The 19925-nt window shown below is 36.4% G+C and overlaps 1 protein-coding gene across 8 annotated transcripts in view; it reads left to right on the top strand.

Annotated features, from left to right (window-relative positions):
• PIBF1 (progesterone immunomodulatory binding factor 1) overlaps positions 1-18401 on the top strand; it is a 204815-nt gene extending 186414 nt beyond the window's left edge. For 3 of the 8 annotated variants that reach the window (XM_078432868.1, XM_078432877.1, XM_078432888.1), the window contains exons 17-18: positions 11274-11447; positions 17746-18401. In XM_078432868.1, the coding sequence (XP_078288994.1) occupies positions 11274-11447; positions 17746-17796 (225 nt within the window). In that variant the 3' untranslated portion in view covers positions 17797-18401. Of the gene's footprint in view, positions 1-3071; positions 3489-3523; positions 6631-10821; positions 10930-11273; positions 11448-17745 lie in introns of those variants that run through there. The other 5 variants (XR_013550051.1, XM_078432901.1, XM_078432907.1 and 2 more) reach the window with 5 other exon arrangements.
• The last annotated feature ends 1524 nt before the right edge of the window (positions 18402-19925 follow it).

Raw genomic sequence — 19925 nt, 5'->3', positions numbered from 1 at the left:
AAAGTTTGTCTAGGGGCGCCTGGGTGGCTCAGTCGGTTGAGCGTCTGACTCTTGATTTTGGCTAAGGTCATGATCCTAGGGTCGTGGGATCAAGCCCCATGTCAGGCTCCGTGCTAAGTGTGGAGCCTGCTTGGGATTCTCTCTCTCCCCCTCTGTGCCTCTCCCCCACTCGCATGCTCTCTGTCTTTCTAAAATAAAATTAAAAAAAAAAAAAAAAAAGCTTTGAAAAGTTTGTCTACAGTAAAGCTATTCCTAAAACCCTGGACGCAGCAACCTCTATGGGTATCCAGCCTCTAAGGAATGGTATATGTTCATGGGCAGTATCTATTTCTAAGACTTAAGTAAGGTTCTTCTACCCCTTCGCTTAGTGCCTCTACCAATAATATCTTTCAGGGTCTACAGGCATTTCAGTTTGTATTTAACCAGAATTAACCAACCACTCCTTACTACGGTACATAGAATATGCAAAGCCCCATACTTGCCTAAATGTTATAGTCCCATTAGCCCAGATAACTTACCCCTTACTGCAGTGTATATCACCTAACAAAAAGAAAACAAACCTGCAGTTAGCCAGGTTTCTTAAAAGTGAAGTCACAGTATAATTATCATTCTTTTATGGTATGTTTATGTTCCCGGATTCTAACTCGTTATGTTCTTTGTGATTTCTCGGAAAGTTTCAGGGACATTTCAGCACCACAAGTGCCCCTTAGGCAATCCACTTCATAAAGGGTTCAAATAAATTACATATTTCTATATGTGTGTCATTCCTTTTGGTTCCTACTTCACTGTTTTGACATTTTCTTAAGAGTACCTTTTTTACATGTTTTTTTTATATACTTCTGTAGTTACATTTTGCATCATCCTAAAAAAAAAAAAAAAAAAAAAAAAAACCACCGAGTGCATAAGTTAATTTTTCTTTAAATGAAGATGCAATTATTTCTCAGATTTATACATTTCTCATCTTAGTGGTACTCTTCCAGTTAAAATTTGCTTTGATTTGCTGGGTTTAAGTGAGTATTTTAAAGAAAGACAATTATTATAGTGAAAACCTAAAGCACACATACAAAGGAAGTCATATTTTTTCTATAAAGTTTTAGAATGCTTATTTTTTCCATATAAGGGTATGTGAACTCAGGTCCAAGGAAATTCAGGGAGTAAAATATTGCAAAAAATACTCATTGATAATCTCGAATTTACATATACTTTTAAAAGTATGCCAGAACCAAACCTATTACATATCAGTAATAATAATATCTTGAATTTTTATAGTTTCTTTTTACCAAAATGTTTACAACATTTTCAGATTATGTTACACTAATATACATACGGATCAGTTATAGATTGCTTTCAACCAAGTGTGTTTGGAAATATGGAATCAAAGAAAGCAAACGTTTTAAATTATTCCTTCATATTGAGAGACCTGGTCTTTTGCTTGTGCCTTCTAGAATTCAAGAGCACTGGGGCACCTAGGTGGCTCAGTCAGTTAAGTGTCCAACTCTTGACTTCGGCTCAGGTCATAATCTCACATTTCGTGAGTTCAAACCCCACATTGGGCTGTGCTGACAGCAAAGAGCCTGCTTGGGATGCTCTCTCTCCCTCTCTCTCTGCCCCTCCACAGCTCTCTCTCTCTTTCTAAAAATAAATAAATAAACATTAAAAAAAAATTTTTTTTAATAGAATTCAAGAGCATTGAACTTTTTCACAAAATAGGTGCTTTTCAGTTAATAATAAGAATGCTTAATATTTGTATATTACTTTAGAGTTTTTTATACTCATTTACTTTATTTAAGCCTCCAGGAACCCTATAATGGTCTTTTACCCATTTCACAGAAATAACAACTGAATCTCAGTTATCCATTTTGTAGAAAGTTAATAACTCTTCTCAGTTTTGAATTGCATAAAAGACGTGAATTTCTTTTAGATTGTACTCTGGTGGACCTCTGTGTTTATGTGGACTTGTACAGAACTCAGTAAAACTAGGTCAAATTATTTTGATTTTCGGGGTGCCTGAGTGGCTCAGTCAGTTGAGTGTCCACCTTTGGCTCAGGTCATGATCTCACGGTTCATGAGTTTGAGCCCCGCGTCGGGCTCTATGCTGACAGCTCAGGGCCTGGAGCTTGCTTTGGATTCTGTGTCTCCCTCTCTCTCTGCCCCTCCCCCACTCATACTCTGTCTCTCTCTCTCTCTCTCTCTCTCTCTCTCTCTCTCAAAAATAAATAAACATTAAAAAAAATTTTTTTAATTTATTTTGATTTTCATAAGTATTTTGGCTTTAATCTTTCATCATCTTTAAAATTACAAATATCTTTGTTGTATATTAGAAGCAAAACTATGTCTTGTGTGAAGCAATATATCTCATCATAAAAATATTTTATCTGAAAAAGAAAAAGAAAAATATTTTATCTGTGTATATATGTCCTTTTAACTTTTTTCACATCATATTTTCATATCTACTAGGTATCATATAGACCTGTTATTTTCTAGTTTTTTAAATATTTTAGAATGAAATATGTTTTATTTCCACTATATTTCAGAAGTTTGGCATATTTTCTTTTAAATAGTAAGTACATTTCTCTGACCTTTTTTTTAATCAGTAAGGGACAAGTAAATGACCTCCTACTATCATTTCTAACCCTGTGTTTTTATGACTTAGAACTGTAGCAGTTTGTAACAAACCACACAATTCTAGGACATGAGGAGATGCACAAAATGCAAAGCTATAAGATAAGTCCCTGGAAATATGTGGTGACCAAGAGATTGTGAACAATGATGTGAGATAATTATGATCATAATCCTGTTAGGTACCATATTAGCACTATTTTGATGTAACTTAACAAGTCACTGATCACATATCAAGGAGCTACCACAAAGAAGACTAAGAATAAAACATTGAGAAAGTATAGGCACTGGAGTGAGCCACACTCGGGAAACCAGCCCTCAAAATAGAGCACAGTGTTTAGAGACTGAAGTCGATGATGGACATCAGCTAGAACATGCATAAAAACCTATCAGATTATACTAAGAGAGTAAAGGCCAGAAACTAGACAGCAACTAGATGAATACTGTTTCAGGGGGAAAGCTGGGCACCAAGAGAGCATGAATACCAGAAGGCAGAGCAGTCAGAAGTCCAAGATGTATAACCCAGCAATCAGACGAGATAAAGGTATGTACAAACCAATCAGCAGAATCAAAGTGCCCATACTTCTGTTGGAAGTTCAACAATGGCAGTGATTTCAACTCAGGGGCCTGTTCTACTGTATTAACACTAGCTTCTTCTGCCTGACCTTAAGATTATATCCAAGTTTAGGAAAGAATGTACCAGGTGATTAGTTACATCCCTTAGGCTATGACAGCACAGTAGTCTCTCATTCAAGTAAATACTTGAGCTCGTGCTAAGCTTTCAGTCATAGATAAGGTATGGTTCCAAAAATGTGAATGTCGTCTTAAATACATTAGAATAAGAAGTAGATAGGCCTTACTCTACTCTTCGCTGGCCAAGACTTTTTTCTTTGTTCTGTTCTAGGCCCAAAACTTTTCAATACTAGAAGATAACCTGAGGAAAACAATCAGGATAGCGAAAGAATTCAAGAATTCTTTTTAGTCATAAAAGGGATGAATGAACTGGGGGTATTTACAGAAGAAATGATTCAGAGAGATGTAAGAAATTTGAAGTAAGCATGTGAAAGAAGCAGTAATAGACTTGTTATACATGTATCCAAAGGCTAGAATTAAAACCTAAGGATAGACCTCATAAGGAGACATGTTTTATTTGTTTTCCTTTGCTTTGTTGCTTTGTTGCTTTGTTGTTGTTGTGTTGTTTTGTTTTGTATAGGGTCTGGGTTAAATAACTTGAAGATCCCTTCCAAACCTGAAAGTATGTGTATCAAAGGCTTTGATAGAAGATAGATGTTCTATTGTGTAAATAATGACAGCTTTGAACCCAGAAAGACCTGCACTCTAGGGAGATGTTAGCCTACAAATGGGAGCAAGTATTTTAATGGGAAGACTGAGAGACTGGAAAAGAGGGGTTTGCAGTCGTAGATACTGGTACTGTTCTCTAACAGTTCTGCCATACAAAATCTGCTTTATCTGTTGTTTAGAGTGTAGTGGCATTGGCATTCAAGGTATATTTTAAATTCCTCAAAAATCACATATTAAAAATCTCTCCTGGGGTGCCTGGGTGGCTCAGTCGGTTAAGTATCTTAACTCTTCAGCTCAGGTTATGATCTCACAGTTCATGAGCTTGAGCCCCGAGTTGGACTCTGTGCTGACAGCACGGAACCTACTTGGGATCCTCTCTCTCCCTCTCTCTTTGCCCCTCTCTGCTCACACACACATTCTCTCTCTCCCAAAATAAATAAATAAACTTAAAAAAAAAAAAATTTTAAAAATATCTCCACTGAAGTATTTGCAAGTTGAAATGATTTGAGGTCTGAAATCTGCTTTGAAATGTTTCAAAAAAACCTGGTAAGGGAATAGATAAAACATTGTTGACAGAACAATCTGGCACTTCCTCAAACAACTAAACACAGAAATGCAGAAATACCATATGACCCAGCAATCCACCCCTAGGTATATACCTAGGAGAAATGAAAACAGGTCCACACAAAAACTTGTGCATGAATCTTTATAGCAACATTATTCACAACAGTCAAAAAGTGGAAACAACCTAAATGTCCATCCGCTGATGAATGGATAAACAAAATACAGTATAATCAGATAATAGAGTTTTATTTGGCCGTTAGAAGGAATTAAGTACTGATATGTTACAACATGGATGACCCTTGAAAATGTTATGCTAAATGGAAGAAGCCAGTAACAAAAGATCACATATTTTATGATTCCATTCATATGAAATGTCTAGAACAGGAAAATCTACACAGGCAGAAAAAAGATTAGTGGTTACTTAAGGCTGAGAAGTTGAGAGTAAGGTGGGATAGCAGAGTGATTCCTAAAGGAGTCCAGGTTTCTTTTCGAAATAAAAGTTTCATAATGGACTATAGTAATAGTGGGTAATCGTAATGTCTGCGAATATACTAAAAAACATTGGATTATATGCTTTAAATGGATGACTGTATGGTGGTGAATTGTATCTCATTAAAGCTGTTTGACAAAACAAATCTGGCAAAATGTTTATCATTGTTATAGTTAGCCAATAGAAATTGAGAGCTTCATATGCTCTCGTCTTTGTATGTTTGAAAATTTCCATAATAAAATCTTTTTTAAATACCCTTTCAGATGAAATTTAAATATCCAAAATATGTATGTACTTGGTTTAAAACAAGGTTGGTTTTTACCTTGCGTTTACCTCAAGTAGGAAAGATGCACAGAATTATCTGACTTAGTAGCCATGACACATTGTTATTCGTATGTAAAAACACTTACATTTGACCTCTAGTGGAGCACATACTTTGCATTATACTTGTCAGAGCTATTTTCATCAAGAAATGCCATCTATGTGTCCCCTTGCCAACATCTTTGCAGAGTTTACAACTTTCAGCAATTTATTGGCATCAACTACGCAATACTGTTAAGCAGCTGCTGTGTAGTTGAGCTGTTTTAATATACCACCACTCTCTGTGCATAGTTTCTACTAAATGGCCGAGATACACGATTTTGGATTTACGAGAGCAGTTTATCACGTTTGTAGAGATTATTTCTGCAGTAACAATCGTCATCGTCCTCATCATCATCATCTAGAAGTTTTATAAGAATGTCCTTGCCCTTAATTCTTCCATTTTGAACAGTAATTATTTCACTTCAGTGTGGTTTGTATTGTTTCATTTTATTTCAGTTTTACCCTAAGTCTCAATTGTTCAGCCAGATGCAGTTCTGGAGTTGTTAATTTTAAAGAATGGTTCATTCATTCTGAAGTTACTGTAATTTTTTTATGTATCTGATATACTAGATTTTAACATAAATACTGTTCACTTTTTGGAAATCAGTGTAAGAGTATATCAGAATTAATGAATATTATTATAAATCAGACCATGTTATAGATTAGTATTTAAAGGTCTCAAACGAGTGATTTAAGGGAAAGAGGATTGGGGCATGGCACTTTTACAGTATTTTAACTTTTCCATGAACAAGTAATAGCATTTTTAAAAACAGGAATTTTTAAAAAATATTTTGAGAAATGGCTTTCTAAATTAATGGAACATTTGCCAAGAAGAGGCTAAACCTGCCAAAATAAGGGACTCTAGATTAGGGCACTCTACGTTTTGTCATTTTGGAGAAGAGCACCTACTTTCTGCACGAGGACCTTCAAGTGAAGCTTACTAAACAGTTTCTCTCATCCACATAGAGATTGTACTCAACTGTCTCATTCATATGAGTGAAACAAAAAAAACAAAAAGAAAACTTTTAATGTGGCTCTTTGTTCATAAATTGGAACACACACCAAAGACTGTCAGAAACGGAAAGAAAATAATTAGCATAAGAGGGGAAAAAATTACAATAAACAGGGGCTCCTGGGTGGCTCAGTTGGTTAAGCGTCAGACTTCGGCTCAAGTCATGATCTCACGATTCATGGGTTTGGGCCCTGTGTTGGGCTCTGTGCTGACAGTCAGAACCTGGAGCCTTCTTTGAAATCTTTGTCTCCCTCTCTCTCTGTCCCTACCCTGCTTGCGCTCTGTCTCTCTCTCAAAAATAGTATAAAACATTTATTTAAAACATTTTAATACAAAAAAAAATCACAATCAACAGAGAAACTGACCCTGTTCTCCAAAGAAAACAAAAACAAAATTCCATAGCAGAAAAGAACTTACAAAGTAGCTATAATTAGTTTTTTCAGAAAGATTTGAGAAAGTAGTATTTCCATAAAATAAGAAACAGTGAACAAAAAAAAAGGTGATATTTTCAAAATTGCTAAATTAAAAGTCATGAAATTATTATAAGTAAGTAAAAATGCCAGGACAGGATGTGAGGAAAAGTCAACAAGCTCTCCTAAAATTTAGAAAAAGGAAAAAAGATGGAAACTAGCAGAGAAAAGTTAAACAACATAGAATATTCCAGAGAAAGAAAATACCTACAAAGAAATAGGAAATCAACTTGGCATCATAGTTCTCAGAAACTCGACTTTATTTTTTTTTCAATTTTTTAAAATATTTATTATTTTTGAGAGAGAAAGACAGAGAGCAAGTCAGGGAGGGGCAGAGAGAGAGGGAGACACAGAATCCAGAGGGGCTCCAGGCTCTGAGCTGTCAGCACAGAGCCCAACACGGGGCCCGAACCCACAAACCGCAAGATTATGACCTGAGCTGAAGTTGGATGCTTAACTGACTGAGGCACCCAGGTGCCCCAGAAACTTGACTTTAGGAAACAAAGAAGTAATACCATGCAAGTCCTAAAGAAAAGTACAATATTTTCTTCCACAGTAACTTCTCAGAAAACTACCAGATTGTGTGCCATCAAATAACAAAGAGAGAGAGAAGTACAAGAAATACTGGAACTTGCCAAGATAAATAATAAAGAAATAAAGTAATAAAAAGAAATTTCAGGATAACAACTGTGCATCAGTCTTAAAAACAGTCAGTACAAAATTGAGTCCAGTTAATAGCATTATTAAGAAACTAGATAATCTTAGGAAAGATGGAGAAACGTATATATTGTTTCCATCAATGAGGAAAAAAAATAAAAGGCAGGAACTCTAGAAGAGGGAGGGAAATATCTGTAAAAACATCAGAGTCCAAACAGGACAAGTAAATGATATGATTTTGAGCAATAGATGCAGTATAAGAAAAAAGAATTCAGTTGAACATGATACTTGAAACATTCTCCTTTGAACATCAGAGGTTCCCTTCCTGTGGATCTAATCATACGCTCTGCTCTACAGTGAACAGTATTTGTAAATCATTACATAGTAGTACAAATAACCCTACTGACCAGTCAGAAAAGGACAGTTGTAGAGCAGAGAAAAGCAGAATCAAAAGCTAGAGAAATGAAATGCCAAAGTCAAGTCCAAACAATAAGAGCAGAATCTTAAATAGGAGACGGAGCCAGCGATCAGGAGCCAGGCAAGAACATGGTGAGAACCAAAGCAGATCAGGAACAAACCAGAAGATCTCAAGGTGACTTCATCTCACCAAAGGATTCTGTTTTGTAGTGACAAGCAAGTTTTCTAGCTCGTGTACGTTATGTTGGTTTGTTTATTTTCGTTTTGTCAGTCTAAGAATTGGAATCTCACAACTATAACCAGTTACTTGTAATAGTAACAACTAAATAAGGCATGACAATTTATGCCAAAAATGTAGGTGAAAAATATATTAAAATATTGCCATGGTTAGGAAGACTCAGTATTATATAAGTCCGCTCTTTCTAAGTTTTTCTTGTAATTTAACATAATTCCACCCCTATTTCTATGAATATAGCCCTAAAAATACTTGAATCATTAAACATTATAACAGTGTGACATGGGGGCATGAATTGACAGACTATTGGTATAGAGTTTAAAAGTCCAGAAGTAAATCACATACTTACATGAAAATTTAGTATATGATAAAGATAAGCATCTGAAGTGGGTGAACATATAATGTTATTATAGAATAGCTATGGGGGAAAGATGTTGAATCCACACCGTTCACCATAAGCTAGGATAAACTTCAAACAGATTAGAGGTCTAAATGTTTGAAAAGGAAAAGAAAAACCATAAAACTATCTTGAGGAAAATGGAAGAAGAAAACACAGAGAAGGCTGTACAATGAGAGATTGATATATTCAGCTACATCAGAATCAGAAAGTTCTGCATAGCAAAAAAAAAATTTTTAAGTGTAAACATAGTCAAAATATAAACAAGGGGGAAGAAAAACTGCCACTCATACTACAAAGGGCTCTAACATATAGAGAGCTCCTTGAAATGCAGAAGAAAATGACCAATCATCTGGGAGAAAAATGGGCCAAGGATATCAACAGAAAAGGAAATACCTTTAAATATAGGAGAAGCTGCTTAACCTCCCAACAGAAGAAATGCTAAATAAACACATTCACTTATCCGACTGGCAAATATCCAAAAAAGTAACACAAGCGTAGATATTATCAATTAGGAAACTGAAGTTCATTGAACAGAATGAACAGATTGCCTAAATTTACATAGTTAATAACAGAGTCAGGAATAGATGTGTCTTTGACTTCTAACCTAACTAAAATATTTCCAGTACATGTGCTTGCTTTTCTATGTGTTCAGTAGATGATGTTATTCTAGATCGTATGTGATGTTAAAGTGGAATTTTCTTTCCCCAAATTTACCATTGGTATAAAAGGGGTGGATCATTTATGACCAAACATAATAAAACTGAACAAAATTTTTCTACATGTTCTTTTGGTATCCATTGTAGCTATATCATCTTAATAGGATTTTTACAGAACTGTGTTGCTTAAAAAGTGTTCTTTATCTAGATTTCAGAAACCATGCTAACATTGTTTAATGCAATCAGATGAACAAAGGTAGACTATGACAGCACCATAAATTGAGTGGTCCTTGTGTGGATAAAGCAACGACATATGATTTCCCTTCTGTCTCTTGACCAGCATCAGGAATGAGCTGCTTCCTGTAACTGCTCCTATACCGGCGGCAGAAGGAAGCCCAAGAGAAACCAAATTATGGCTCCTCTAGGGCACCTAGGAGCCAAAGCCCTCTGCTTAGTATACCTGCAACTCCTTCCTGTTCTCCCTCCTCATCCTCGTTGCCCTCCCTGTCCCCTTCCCCAGCAAATATGAATGATCCTCTTTACTGTGTTAATCTGGAGACTAGTAGTAGGTTGTATTAAAGCTTATTTTTCCTATTATTTTACCTTCACGCTATGATACAAAAGTTATGGCAAGTAAATTTAGGTTCTTTCAGATAGAAAGTTTTCCTTTGATAGGCTGAGAGTCCATCATCTCCCCTTTCCCTTCTACTTACCATAGAAAGTAGAACACGAGCTAAAATCTACCATAATACCAGACATGTTTAACATCAAATCAGTGATTAGGTACTTCACTCTAGGGAACATATAAATGAAATAATCTTGAAAGCAAAAAGAGCCCTCCAAAGGCTCAAATAATATTCTATCAGATTGGCAGTGTCTGAAGGTATACACATTTCATGTGCAGCGGCCAAGCCAACCCCAGTACTGCAGAAAGGAGAAAAAGGATTCTGGCACCATTTCTTCCAGCTCCTCTGTTGGCCCTAAGATTTATTAAGGCTCGGTGGCTTGAACTCAACAGCTATGTTTTAAAATACTCACTCAAGCTAGATGGTTCTAAATAGAACTAGTGACAGCCAGGCGGGGGGGAAGGCCTGTAGGAACTTGCTCTGACACAGAGCTGATGTCTATAAACAGATTAGTAGAAGGGAGCAGAACATCTCTCCGCCTCCATAACTCTTACGTCTTGGCATGAAAATGAAATAAAATAATAGGGAAAAATTATTTCCAGCACAGCCCACCATTATTCTACGGATAGTAAGGTAAAGAAAAGTTTAGTCTGTCCTCCAAATGCTTGTGTTTCATTGAACGAATTTAGTAATTAATCATAAATATCCACTAATTAGTGTTAGATGCTGAAGGTTTGAGTGTGGGGAGACATAAAAGACAAAATAGACTTGGAAGAGGAAAGGACTGAAAATTGTGATCTGTGCTCTTACTTAAGAGGTTCAGCATAATTAATTCATAGTTCAAGCAGCCACTGCTAAAGCCAACTCCAGTTTTCATTTGTAAAAGAAGAGGGAATGAATGGTACGGTTTAAGAAATCCTGAAATTGTATGGAACTTAAGGTTTGAACTGGTGATTAGTAGGCAAGAAAAAAAGTTTTGCATTCTTTTTCCTTTACCTTCTTCATATAAGGCATCAAAAAGAAATGGGATAATTGAAGAGGCAGAAGAGAAAAACTTAAGTACCTAACTCATCTACTCACCAAACAGGTATAGAAAAACTGCAGTGGAACATGGCAATGTAAGCGGTTCCCAAATTTGTCTGTTAGAATCACTTGGAGAGCTTTAGAAAATTCCAAAGCTGAGGCCATATCCCAGCCCAGTTACTCACAATCTCTGGGTGAGTGGGGCACAGGAATCAATAGTTTTTGAAGTGCCACAGGTGATTCCAATATGCAGAAATATCAGGAACCCACTAGAGTATGGAATTACCGATTTATCACTTACTATACTAAAAATATTGATACTAATCGATTATTATGTGCATCATTGTACATGGGCATGTTATGTTTTAACATCAGTCATGATTAGTCTGCTTGCTAAGATCATTCTTGCCATTTATGTTCTATCTTCATTTATCAACAGGAATTGGCAGCAATGAAACAGATTGTCACCAATATGCGCAGTAAGCGTTCTGAGGACCAGTTACTTCTTACTAAAACAGAAGCAAAAAATATGACAGAAGATCATAAATCAAAGATTTTAAATGTGCCTAGAGAACATGAAGACAATATATTTATACCCAAACCAACACTCTTTGTAAGTACAATCGAAATTAACTTAGAATTTTAATATCTCTGATTTTCATAACTATATTTTAAATTTCTTGCCTCTTATTCATATTGGTTTTAAACTACTTTTAATCGTTTTATTAAAAGGCCTCGAGAGAGAGCTGTATGAATCCCACTTCTGAATGTATGTGTTACCTACCTTACAGCTGATAGTGGGGTTTTATATTTTTAGTTAATATATTGGACTTGCCCAGAAATTAGCCTCAATGTAGCATTTACCTCCTTCAGCCTCCAGGACTTCTAGGAGAATCAGGGAGACATTTTGTATAATTTTTTAATTTATTTAAGAATAAAAAGGAATGCAGAATATCACCTGCCCCCTCTTATTTGTAAATTAGTATATTTTGCTCGAAGACGTTCTTCGTAAAGTATAAAACCAATTATATTAATGTAAACTGAAATACATTAGGTAGAAATGTACAGGCACAGAAATCATTCAGAGAACAAAAAATCAGAAAACTTTGGATTGATAATACAGAAAATACTTAAAATGGTGTTTTAACAAATAAAAATAAGAATAAAAAGACAACAGAATCAAACAGGATTAACATTATTAAATATTACACTTCAACATCGTTTCCCATCCTTTAATTTCTCAGAAGAAATGTGATTTTTACCATCGGAACAGAAACCAAAAACCAGACAGATTTTCTATATGATACTCTGATTTAGTGAGTCCCCAGAATTTCATTTTTTAAAACTTAAAACTAGATGATTGTAAGAATTAGTCAAGTATAGGAGTTTCTGATCTAAGCTACTTCTGTATACATTCAGATAATGCTCAAGATCAATGAGATATGGTGATTACTTGGTGCAACATCCTTTTAAAAAAAAATGACAGAGTTACAATTTAGATAAAATAAGGGATAATTACTGTAAGGATTCATGTGGCAGTAATGGAGGCTGTGCTAACAGGAGAGAGAAAACAGGAAGCCTAGATTGACCAGCCAGGAAACGAGACAGCTATACGGATTTCCGGATTTCCGCAGCTGTGTCCTGGGACCTTTTCCTCTGGTAGCACACCAGCTTCTCTTTGTTTCTCTCCCAATTTCTGCTTACTCATAGTTTCCACTTCCTCATCAACTTGCACTTGGCCCCTTGTCTTGAGACATGTTTCCTTCTCAGATCTACTCTGTTATAACTTAGTTCTCTCTGTAAGTTCCAAAAACAAGAATCTGATTGGTGCAACTTATTTTTGTTGGGTAATACCCCTTTGTGGTGAGACTTGTTAAGGTTATTAGTCAGCCTATTGAATGGCCACTCGTACTAGTGAGCAGGGATCACATGGTACCAAATAAAGCTGCCTACAGCTATTTATTCCAAAGCACCGTGGCTCCGAAAGTGGGCTAAGATCATGGCAGACGATATGATATGTCTATTATATTATAATCTGTAAGAAAAGAACAAACTGACTGATAGATGTCGATGGGAAAAGTAAGGTCAGATGAAAACCACGAGATACTGCCAAATACTTAAAGCCTATCACGCCCTCTGATCTGCTTTTCTGACCCTTCTCTGTTCCAAGCAATGAACTCTTCCTTCTAACCCTGATCTCCTATATTTCTCACTTTGGATGATAATGATTCTGATATCTTGACTGTACCCAGTGTATAATTAACAGTAAAATTTCTCCAGTACCTCAAAATAAGGTTATGCAATGAGAACAAAATTAAGAAGATTCAAAATATAAAGTATTAACTGGGTGAGTTTTATTTCCTTCTTTTTCCCTATCTGTGTTTTCTAGGGGGGTTATGATAAACTTAATTTCTTTTATAATAAGGGAAAAATTGTCAGAAGTATAGTTCAGGGGCACCTGGCTGGCTCAGTCCATAGAGCATATAACTCTTGATCTCAGGGCCATGAGTTTAAAACAAAAACAAAAACAGAAACAAGGTATGACCTCAGCTATACCCTAATGAAAACTGAAAGCTAATACTGTAAACCAGTCACATCAAGGCCTTGTGCTAATGCAAAATTGCTCATGTGAATTGACTGGGTAACCAGGAGCAAACCATTTAAACACTCTGAGCTGGTTCTTGTCTGTAAAATTAGGGAGGAGATCATATGAGATGAAGTCTGGACATTTTTTTTTTTTTAACGTTTATTTATTTTGAGAGAGAGAGAATGTGAACAGGGGAGAGGGGCAGAGGGAGAAGGAGAGAGAGAATTTTAACCAGGCTCCATACCCAGTGCAGAGCCTGACATGGGGCTCAAACTCACAAACCGTGAGATCTTGACCTGAGCCAAAACCTGGAGTCGGACACTGAACCGACTAAGCCACTTGGGCACCCCTGGACATCTTGTATACCAACATGCTGTGATTCTTTTTTGGCATTGTAATTTTTACAATTGCTATTTAAATATTTTTAATTTTCCATACCAATATTTTTCTTGTATCTTCTCTGATATTGTTAATAAGGAATTTATGATGCAAATATTTGAAAATAAGTTTTAATTATTTAATAATCTTAGTTTTATAGCAAAAATGGAAATTTTTCTTTCTTTTAATGTTTACTTATTTAATTTGATAGAGAACATGCACACATACACGGGAGGGGCAGAAAGGAAATCCCAGGCAGGCTCTGCGTGCAGCTGATGTGGGGCTCGATCTCACATACTATACTGTAAGATCATGACCTGAGCTGAAATCAAGAGTTGGATGCTTACCTGACTGAGCCACCCAAGCAGCCCATAAAATTGGAAACATTTCTTTTTTCTTTTTTAATTTTTTTAATGTTTATTTATTTTTGACAGAGAGACACAGTGTGAGTGGGGGACAGGCAGAGAGAGAGGGAGACACAGAATCTGAAGCAGGCTCCAGGCTCTAGGCTCTGAGCTGTCCACACAGAGCCCAAAGTGTGGCTCGAACTCATGAACCGTGAGATCATGACCTGAGCCGAAGTGGGACACTTGACCGACTGAGCCATGCAGGTGCCCTCAAAAATGGAAACATTTCTAACTTGCTTCTAGATCCTTTGGCTGAAATTATTTGCTATTGGTATTTTTCCCTGATATCAGATTTAATGCTGGATAGATGGATGGATGTGTGTTCATATACGCATATTTTTGTATGAGGAAAACACACAGAACTACTTTTGCCTGGGCAATGGGGTGGAGGTACAGCTGTGATACAGAAGAAAAGGAAGAATAAGAGCTTGCAGCATTTTTCTTTATATGCTATTATATTCAAATGAATGTTTTGCAGTGCTCACGTGATATATAAGAAGACAGCCCCAAAAGGTGCATTTTATGGACAAGTGCTGGCCATCGAAATCGCAGATATGGCAAAGTTGTTTTTCAGGCATTTAATGCACTAACAAAGACTAGATTGAACCACAGAATGTAAATGCTTTAAGGATAGAACACTTGATCTTAGCCAAAAGGCCGAGAAGCAATAAATGCTTTAAAGATAGGAGCTGTGTTTCCATTGCCTTGCACAGCTCATGAACAGAGCTGATACTCTCAAATATTTGCTCGTTGAGGACTTAAAAAAAAAAAAAACGGTTATGTGCCTTCCTGATTTACTTATCTTCTTTGCTGTTAAAACTCTACTGTGTGGGAAACTTCAGTGTTAAAACTAAAAGGACAGGGAGAGTGAAAGAGGCAGCTCCCAAGTCTGTGGTTAGTCCCCACATTGTGGTTAGTGCCACTTCTGCAACAGGCGGCACCATTTCAGTCCCTGTCATTCACAAACACCCCATTCATTCCCACTAATCATCTACTTTCTCTCTCAATGTAGCTTTTAGCTGTGCTACCCCTTTTCTCTAGCCTTACCTATCTCCTTTCTAGAAGAAAACTGGAGCTATTCTAATCCTCTTTGAAGCAACTTTCTTTTTTCCTTCCAGAGACGCACGGGACTACCTTTTGCTAGTTTTCTGCTACCATCCTTTTCCAAACCAGCATCTTTACTCAGGATTCATACCATTGTCACTATTTTCTTAATAAAAATGCAGATATGAGCAATCCTGCTCTTAGTCTCTTCTCCACGCAGATTGTAAGCATTGAAACAATATAGAGCCTTAGGCTCTAGGGAGGGCAGGGAACATAATAAGAATGGGTAGCACCAGGGGCACCTGGGTGGCTCAGTCAGTTAAGCGTCCGACTTTGGCTCAGTTTATGATCTCACAGTTCATGAGTTTGAGTCCCACATCAGGCTCTGCACTGATAGTTTGGAACCTGACTGGGATTCTCTCTCCTTCTCTGTGCCCCTCCCCCACTCACTCTCTATTTCTCTCTCTTTCTGTCTCTCTCAAAATAAATAAATAACTTAAAAAAAAAAATGGGTAGCAACAGTACATAGTGTATGTAGTTTCCAAATTATGAGTTTGTGGTAGGGTTCAGATCTTAACTTAGATTGGTTATCTCAATGGCTAGCATCTGCTGAATGGTAAGGTAAGTTTATGTAATTTATACATAATGCTTATATGAGCACATGACTCTCTCTGTAGAAGTGATTTAGAAGGCTACATGTGGTCACCTGGAAGACAAAAAAAAATGTTCATGTAAGTACAATTCAGTTCAACAAGTTCTTCCTGACTATATGCAAGAACCCATGCTTAACATTATAGAAGATTTGATCATTTTGATATAGATGAAATCGGGTGGACTACTTTAAAGTAAAGAAAATACTAAGTTCTATGGGAATTTAAAAAAAAGAATAGATACTGTGATGTTGATGGGTTCCCGCAGAAAGTATTTGAGGTTGTCTTTGCTGAGAGCAGAGAGCCCAATGTGGGCTCGAACTCGAGGACTGGAGATCATGACCGGAGCCAACATCAGATGCTTAACCAACTGAGCCATCCAGGATCCCCTTATTCTTTTTTTTTTTTTTTTTTTTTTTTTTTTTTTAGTAGGCTCCATGGCCAATGTGGGGCTTGAACTCAAGACCCTGAGATCAAGAGTTACATGCTCTACCGACTGAGCCAGCCAGGAACCCCTCTTTCACCTTTAGTACTAAGGACTTTGAACTTTGTTTTAATGAAGGAAATACTGCAGTGTTTTAATACAGATTTACATTTTAGAAAGCTAAGGTTAGAAGGATTGTGGACAATTAATTGAACACAAGAGAGAGCCAAATCAGAATTAGGAGGTCATACAGGAATTAAGCTAGAAACAATGACGGCCCAGTGAGGTCAAGATAGGAACAGAATAAGTTAAAAAGGTATTCAATAAAAGTTAAGTTTTAGCCTGTTTATAATGGGTGTAGTCAGTGAAAAGGAGAAATCTAGGATGAAGAGGAATCAAATATTTCTGGTTTCAATGATTGAGCAAAGTATGATACTGTTCACCAAGACAGAGACGATGGAGGAATGGGGGAGTTCATTTTGACAGACTGAATTTTAGTCACCTGTAGGAACCATCCTGTGAAAGTATCTATAGCTCATTAGAGCCACAGTGTAAAACGGGGGTGGAGGAGGGTCCACCGATTTATTTGGTGGTCATTGAACCTGGCCAATGGCATAGATAAGGTCAAGAGGAGTTGATCATTGATGTCACTTCCAACATTGTGTACATCTGCTATGGAACATAAAACAATATAAAAAAGATAAAATCATAAGCTATCATACTAATCTATGTGCCTACACATATGTATCTATATTTAGGAATATGGTCCTTCTTACTTTGAAGCAGATCTAAGTGGGAAAGAAGTACACTGTATACTTATTGTAATATTGTATAAAATAGGATGTTTTGATCGGAATCAGTGCCTTATGTATACAGGGTTCTGAGTGCTTTATTCTGTAACAGTCAACCTCCCCTGCTTTTTTGTTACTACTCTGTACAGCCAGATGCTTTTTAGATTGAAACAATTGAGCAGTAAAGCTTAAGAAGTACTCTGGCAAATACTTTGCAATTCAGAAGCTCAAAGTACAGTGATTTGGCCCCACTAATCCTTCAGTAAATATCCATCGAGTGGATAAATATCCATATATAGATGCATAAGACAAATGAAAAGAGCCATGTCCTTGATTTTTTGTAATTCTCTTTGAAAATAAAATCAATTCATAAATACTTACCTATGTGTGTGTTATGTACAAGCCTTGAGCCAGAAAACACAGATGTGTGTTTTTTCTACAGACCTACCAGATGAGAAATTATTTCTGAACCTTTGCCTTTGAGTATCCTTCCGAATTAAGAAAAGCAATTATTTCCTGCAATTTTACACACAAAGCCCCAGTATATATAGGTACTTGGTTCTCTGAATGGCCTCTCTTATTTTCCTTATAAGCATTTTACTTGATTTTTGTTTTTTTTGTTTTTAACAGACCAAAAAAGAAGCACCTGAGTGGTCTAAGAAACAAAAGATGAAGACCTAGTGTTTTGGATGGATTTGCTGTATCATTATTTACTCCTGAAGTTCTTTCTCTGATGAGCAAAAACTTTATCTTAATCATGGACTTGACATTTTTTTTTTTAAATAACCAAAGCTTATTTTAAGCGAATGTTAAATTAAGAGATTTCAGCCTAAGAATCAAAATGTATAACGTGCAGACAGTAGTCCACTTTGTATTTGGTTTTATCTATTGCGTTACAAAATAAATATCATATACTCTTATGATTTACATTTTGGAGCTTTTTTCTAAATATATAAATACTAGGCTTAAATGTCGTAACACAAATACCAAGACACATTACGTTTTTAAAATTAAGAATCATTTGTGAAATCTATTAGAAGACACTTCAAATGCCCAGTGACGGTGGTCAAATATCATGTAGGCGAATATGAATTGCCGACTATTTCTTTGGGCTCTGTTTTTCCTTATAATATGATCATTAATCAATAAAGTCTAGTAGAAAATCTGTTACTCCGTTGGTCAAGTAAGAATTTGGTAGAAAGTCTCTTGGTACATTGGTCTAAACGGTGCTGATTCAGATGCAGTATGGACCCAATTTCTAGTCAGTGAGAAAAAAAAATGAATAATACTTTCTCTTTTTCTTGATACAAAATATGTCCCATTTCTCATTCAAGAGATAAAACATAAAGAAGAAGGGGAAGGAGGGAAATAGAGAAAGAAAAGAAAAATATGTTTTTATAAATCAGGTTTTCTCAACCAGTGTTGAACATAGTGGCTGGATAATTCTTCGTTCCGGGTGGAGTTGGTGGGGGCAGTTCTCTGCATTATGAGATGTTCGGCAGCATCTCTGGCCTCTGCCACTAGATGACAGTAGCACCACCACCCCCAGTTGTGTTAAGCAGAACCGTCTCTGTCCTCTGGGGTAGCAAAGTCCCTCCCTATTTCCTAGTGAGGAACCAGTGATACTGATGTTGATTTCTGTAGATGTGAAACACAAGTACCATCTGTTCAATGTGTTCTTTGAAAATCACAATAGTGCAGACTGTTAGGTGAGTGAGAGAACAGAAAAAGCCTTTGATAATAGTATATACTTATAAATCTATCATCGACCTGAAGACCCTAATCTCATCTCCCCTCTTTGTTTCATTTAGTTAAACATCTTCTAATATACTACCTTCTGCAACAAAGGTTTGTGAATATGACCTTTCTTAGGCATGCATGTAAAATCCAGAGTACTTATATGATTCATTAAAACTATATTAATTCATAGACATAATTTGTTTCCTTCTAAAATGATAGAAAATGTCTTATGTTCAATTCTAATTATTAATCTAAAAGCATTTTATAATTTATTTTAGTCAATCCATTATTATATGATATTTTAATATAAAGGGATACTGATTGATTACCCAAGTTAAAGTAATGATGTGATGGCACAAAAATACACACTCAGATCAATGGAACAGAATAGAAAACCGAGAAATGGGCCGACAAACGAATGGCCAACTAATCTTTGACAAAGCAGGAAAGAATATCCAATGAAATAAAGACAGTCTCTTCAGCAAGTGATGCTGGGAAGACTGGACAGTGACATGCAGAAGAATGAGCTTGGACCACTTTCTTACACCATTCACAAAAATAAACTCAAAATGGATGAAAGACTTCAATGTAAGACAGGAAGCCATCAAAATCTTCGAGGAGAAAGCAGGCAAAACCTCTTTGATCTTGCCCGCAGCAACTTCTTACTCAACATGTCTCTGGAGGCAAGAAAAACAGGAGTAAAAATGAACTGTTGGGACCTCATCAAAATAAAAAGCTTCTGCACAGCGAAGGAAACAATCAGCAAAACTGAAAGGCAACTGACAGAATGGGAGAAGGCATTTGCAAACGACATATCAGATAAAGGGTTAGTATCCAAAATCTAAAGAACTTCTCAAACTCACCACCCAAAAAACAAATATTCCAGTGAAGAAATGGGCAAAAGACATGAATAGACCCTTCTCCAAAGAAGACCTCCAGATGGCCAGCCAACACATGAAAAAATGCTCAACATCATTCATCATCAGGGAAATACAAATCAAAACCACAATGAGATATCACCTCACACCTGTCAGAATGGCTAACAGTAACAACTCAGGCAACAACAGGTG

This window comes from Panthera onca, chromosome A1 (assembly GCF_046562875.1).
Source record: "Panthera onca isolate mPanOnc1 chromosome A1, mPanOnc1 haplotype 2, whole genome shotgun sequence".
NCBI classification, from domain to species: domain Eukaryota; kingdom Metazoa; phylum Chordata; class Mammalia; order Carnivora; family Felidae; genus Panthera; species Panthera onca.
The sequence above is the reverse complement of the archived record's forward strand: the minus strand, read 5'-3'. Positions and strand labels throughout refer to the sequence as shown.